The 4,983-nt window shown below is 35.8% G+C and overlaps 1 protein-coding gene across 1 annotated transcript; it reads left to right on the top strand.

The window, feature by feature from the left end:
- The first annotated feature begins 509 nt into the window (after window positions 1–509).
- On the top strand, window positions 510–2,599 carry LOC112025436 (1-aminocyclopropane-1-carboxylate oxidase 3). Its single transcript, XM_024058106.2, has 4 exons — window positions 510–699; window positions 816–1,042; window positions 1,444–1,777; window positions 2,045–2,599. Exons 1-4 carry the CDS (start codon window positions 595–597, stop codon window positions 2,336–2,338), a joined length of 960 nt encoding a protein of 319 aa, XP_023913874.1. The 5' UTR covers window positions 510–594; the 3' UTR covers window positions 2,339–2,599.
- The last annotated feature ends 2,384 nt before the right edge of the window (window positions 2,600–4,983 follow it).

Below are 4,983 nucleotides of genomic sequence, written 5' to 3' on the forward strand. Positions count from 1 at the left end.
ACAAAAAGGTCACTGTACAAAGGCACATGGGGATGTATAACTTGTCGTTGTATCTAATTAAAATAACGCCCAATAATTCTTGACGTGGAGGAGCTACAACCTACAATACATAGCATAGTCTAGTCTCTAGAGGTGCAAGAGCTGAGTACCTTCCTAAATATCACTCTCAAAAATCAAACGCATAACAAATTGAATAAACAATACTGGAAAGTTCTTGTGGTCATTGGTCATCCTTTCCTAGTCATCGGTCAAATTTACAAAGGAATCAGCCACCAAGTTGGGTCTAACCCCACAGTATAGGAGAGACTAGGGACCAGAGGGTAGAGACGGGTTCAACAAGGCAAAGCTCTAATTTCCACTAATTATCTGCCTTTAACTCTTTTTTTTTTTTTAATTTGTAAAAACAAAAAACCCATTTTATTATTATTATTTTAGTCACCTTTTTAATATCAAACCAGCCCTCCACTTCACAGTTGTTCCTGTCTCTATAAATAGCAGACCACCCAACTGGAACTACACCATCCAATTCCAAACACACACAGCTTAGCTTTGCTTCTTTGCTTCCTTCACAAAGAGAGAGAGAGAGAGAGAGAGATGGAGAACTTCCCAGTGATCAACTTGGAGAAACTAAATGGTGAGGAGAGAGGAGCAACCATGGAGATAATCAAAGATGCCTGTGAAAACTGGGGCTTCTTTGAGGTAGATACCATATCTTGAACCTAAGTTGTACCATTATTTATGTTGTTCACATTGTTTCCACTTTCCATATATGGGTCTAACAATTTTGTGTGTGTTTCTTTGTCTCAAAATTGTAGTTAATAAATCATGGCATATCCCATGAACTAATGGACACCGTGGAGAGGTTGACAAAGGAGCACTACCAGAAGTGTATGGAGCAAAGGTTCAAGGAACTTGTGGCAACCAAAGGTCTAGAGGGTGTTCAAACTGAGGTCAATGACTTGGATTGGGAGAGCACCTTCTTTTTGCGCCATCTTCCTCAATCCAATATATCTGAGATCCCAGATCTCCAAGATGAATACAGGTAAATTCATTTAAGCATGCTTTTTGTACATCAACCATATATAATTATTACTTACTGTAGCACACACATGTATACTTATATAGTGGCTTCATTTACTATTTTTAGTACCAAAATATTAATCTGCTTCATTTGTTCCACAATAAACATATTCTTGAGATATATTTAAAAAAAAAAAACATATTGTTGAGATAATGGTCCCATATAAGTGCTAGCTAGCTAGCTACATTTTGTACTCCCAACGGTTTATGCTACTATATGATTAATTTTTATCATTTCCTTCAGAATATTCCAAATGACACTAGAAGTACTTTTAAAACAAACTCCTAATTTAATTAAAAGGCATCCTTTGGTTTTTTTACACAAAAGGCTCTCTATCTCATAATTAATTATAATTACAACAGGAAGGTGATGAAGGAATTTGCATTGAGGTTGGAAAAATTAGCAGAGGAACTCCTAGACCTGTTATGTGAGAATCTTGGACTAGAGAAAGGTTACCTGAAAAAGGCATTCCATGGATCAAAGGGTCCAAATTTTGGCACCAAGGTTAGCAATTACCCTCCATGTCCAAAGCCAGACCTTATAAAGGGTCTTCGTGCCCACACAGATGCTGGTGGAATCATCCTACTCTTCCAGGATGACAAAGTCAGTGGTCTCCAGCTACTCAAAGATGATCAGTGGATAGACGTGCCCCCTATGCGCCACTCCATCGTTATTAACCTTGGTGACCAAATTGAGGTATATTCTAATCTATATCTATATATATGAACCAAACTAATTTGTGTTAATAATTAATATCATCATAAAATCCCTCCCCTCCCATTCAATTCTCTCTTATTTTTATTTTTAGATGCAAGACATGTAATATATATATATATATATATGTCTTGCTAAAAATGGAAGAGAATTAGAAGATTCAGTTTAAAATTCTTTATCATCTCGACAAAAGTTTGGAGATATCTAACGACTATATATGATGTTATATTTATATAAATATATATATAGGTTATCACCAATGGAAAGTACAAAAGTGTGATGCACAGGGTGATAGCCCAAACAAATGGAAACAGAATGTCAATAGCTTCATTCTACAACCCTGGGAGTGATGCCGTTATATATCCAGCACCAACACTAGTGGAGAAAGAGGCAGATGAGAACAACAATTTGTACCCAAAATTTGTGTTTGAAGACTACATGAAGTTGTATGCTGGCCTCAAGTTCCAGGCCAAGGAGCCCAGATTTGAAGCCATGAAAGCCATAGAATCTAATGTTAACGTGGGTCCAATTGCAACAGCTTAATACCACATTTTAATTACTAGAATAAATTCTCCACCAAAAAAAAAAAAAATACTAGAGTAAGAAAGTGTGTTGTCTGTTAAGGCTAAGGCCTTGGGGAAGTGTGACACTACTACAACTTTTAAGTAGATATTATATAATTTATACATATGATGAGCTCTAAAAGCCAAACTTGAGAGGGTCTCTATTTGTTATTTGTAGAAAGCAACCGAAATTACCACCTTCTAATATAATTTAATGAGAATGATGTTTTATTGTTTGTTACTCTCTCTCTCTCTCTCTCTCTCTCTCTCTCTCACATGTGGTGATGGATGGATCACAACGAAAAAAAATTTTAAAAAATTTTTGATGATTCCCTTCGGAAACAAACTAAATTGTAGTTCACTTCTCTAGGAAAGTCAGTGTTAGGTGTTTTGTATTTCAAATTCACTGTTTTTAGTGTATTACTCAAGAGAATTAGGGGTTGTTTGACATTGTTGTTTAAACAACAATTTTCAGTATTTAAACAACAATAATACTTTTAACACGTATTTTTATAACATTCAAACACGTATTTCTACAAAATTGAAAATTGAACAATAATATTTAAACACTACTACTAAACAGCTCCTTAACTACTGGTGGGGTGTGAGATGTAATTGAAATTAAATATGAGACGTAATTAAAATTAAATATGAGATATAATTATATGGAGAGCGTTTGGTAACACAGTTTGATGGAAAATGGAGGTATAAATGCATTACTTGTCTGTTTTTCCAAGACTAGGCAAATGACTATTCTGTCCTTTTATAACTTATTTATTACTTTCTCTTTCTCTTTCTCTTTCTTTAACATACCAAATAAGTAAAAACACTTTTGTTTCCCTTTTTCTCTCTGTGCATCCAAGATTCCAAATACAAGCTCGGTGGAAAGATACTTTGGTTTTTAATTAAAAACTATTGAGGTATACTTTCCACACCAAAAAGGAAAAAAACAAAAACAAAAATTTAGTGTTCTTTTAAGTTTTAAGACCGAATGAACAAGTCATATAAAACGACAAAGACTTTTTTTGACAGAAGTGATAGAATAAAACGAAAAAGACTTGACGTAGCTAGTGTTTGTGAAATTGTAAACATATATGATGAAGAGGTCCTTGAAGACCATGATATGCCATGATCTGCCTTAAATAAATTGGGGCCTCCTCTTTTGATTAATTGGGTAAGGTCTGCTTCTACAACTGATCCAAAATTCAAAGAAGGGCCAGCACCAGTCACAATTCATACCAATTGAAGCAGAAGCCACCAAAAAATAAAATAGAGTTTTTCTACGACAAAGAGAACCGACATGTCCAATTCTTTATGACTTTAGTTTAGCGTAAGTATTTTTTTTTTTAATTGAAGACCATAACAAAGTGTAACTCTTTTATCTAACATAATGACAACAATATATTTCTTTTTTAATCTTTAGGGTGTATACATGTAGGAAGTTTGTCATAGCAATAAAAACAGGTCGGAATGGTGAAAAGGAACTATGAAAGAATTCTTTAAGGTCATTCCTCGACAAGATGACGATATAGTCCACAATCGAATTTTTTTAATTACTTTGCAACTTGGAATCCACATAAGATTTCAACTTGTGTAGTGGAGCAGCTAATGATGATAATCTAAAAGGAGAATAAAATTTTAATCATAACTGGAATCATCTCGGGAAGGTTTCGAAAACGAAAAAAAGAAAAAGAAAAAAGGAACCATCTTGGGAAGATTGATTGAAACTGCAAGACAAACAGACAATTAAGCAAAGCAACATATGTACAAGGGGAAGACTCTGCGGATCAAAAAGTTAATAGCACCATAGCGTTATCTTGTTGCAAATAAGGTTCCGTTTGTTCTGGCTTCAAACTGATTCCGGAAATGATTTTCCGGAAAATACGGTGTTTGGTTCTTATGGAAAATACAGTCAACGGAAAAAATGATTCACGTTGACCGGAAAATAAGGCATTTTGAACGGAAACCAATTTACACTCTTATTTTACCTTCAAAGCATTTACGGAAAATACACCCGAAGAGAGAGAGTGAGAGAGAGCCCAAGCACACTCCACCTGAAGCACGTCCTCGCCGGTCAGATTGCCATCCTCGTCGCCGTCGCCTCCTTCGTCCTTGATCTCGTCGCCTCCTTCGTCACCGATTGCGCCAAGATCGCGCCGCCCTCTCGATCGCGCCAAGATCGCGATCACGGCGCCAAGTTCATGCCTGTGAGATCGCACCGAGATCGCGCCGTCCTCCTCTGGGTCAGATCATCATCTTCGATCTCATTGTCATCTCGATCACGCCGCCCTCTCGATCTCGTCGTCCTCCTCTGATTTTTTTTTTTTTTTTGTTGCAGTGGTGTGGACGATGGATTTTCTGTGGGTTTTGTGTTGCTGTTGTTTTTTTTTTTTTTTTATGAACTGATTGTTGTTGTGGTGTTGTTGTTGCTGGAATTTGCTGTTGTTGTTGTTGTTGTTGTGTTGTTGTTGTTGTTGCCGAAATTTGCTGCCAGAAATTGTGAAAAAATGGTAGGAAAATAGCATTTTCCTAATAGAACCAAACACATGAAAATATTTTCCACAACAATTTTCATAATACAACCAAACACTTGAAAATATTTTCATTTTCTGGAAAATAGCATTT

This window comes from Quercus suber, unplaced genomic scaffold (genome assembly GCF_002906115.3).
Source record: "Quercus suber isolate HL8 unplaced genomic scaffold, Cork oak 2.0 scaffold_290, whole genome shotgun sequence".
Taxonomy (NCBI): Eukaryota; Viridiplantae; Streptophyta; class Magnoliopsida; order Fagales; family Fagaceae; genus Quercus; species Quercus suber.

Excerpts from the sequence above, each read along its gene's own strand:
- LOC112025436 (XM_024058106.2), top strand. The coding sequence starts at position 595 with ATGGAGAACTTCCCAGTGATCAACTTGGAGAAACTAAATGGTGAGGAG. Across the intron at positions 1,043-1,443 it reads GATCTCCAAGATGAATACAG|GAAGGTGATGAAGGAATTTG; the intron begins GTAAATTCATTT and ends TAATTACAACAG. Across the intron at positions 1,778-2,044 it reads ACCTTGGTGACCAAATTGAG|GTTATCACCAATGGAAAGTA; the intron begins GTATATTCTAAT and ends ATATATATATAG.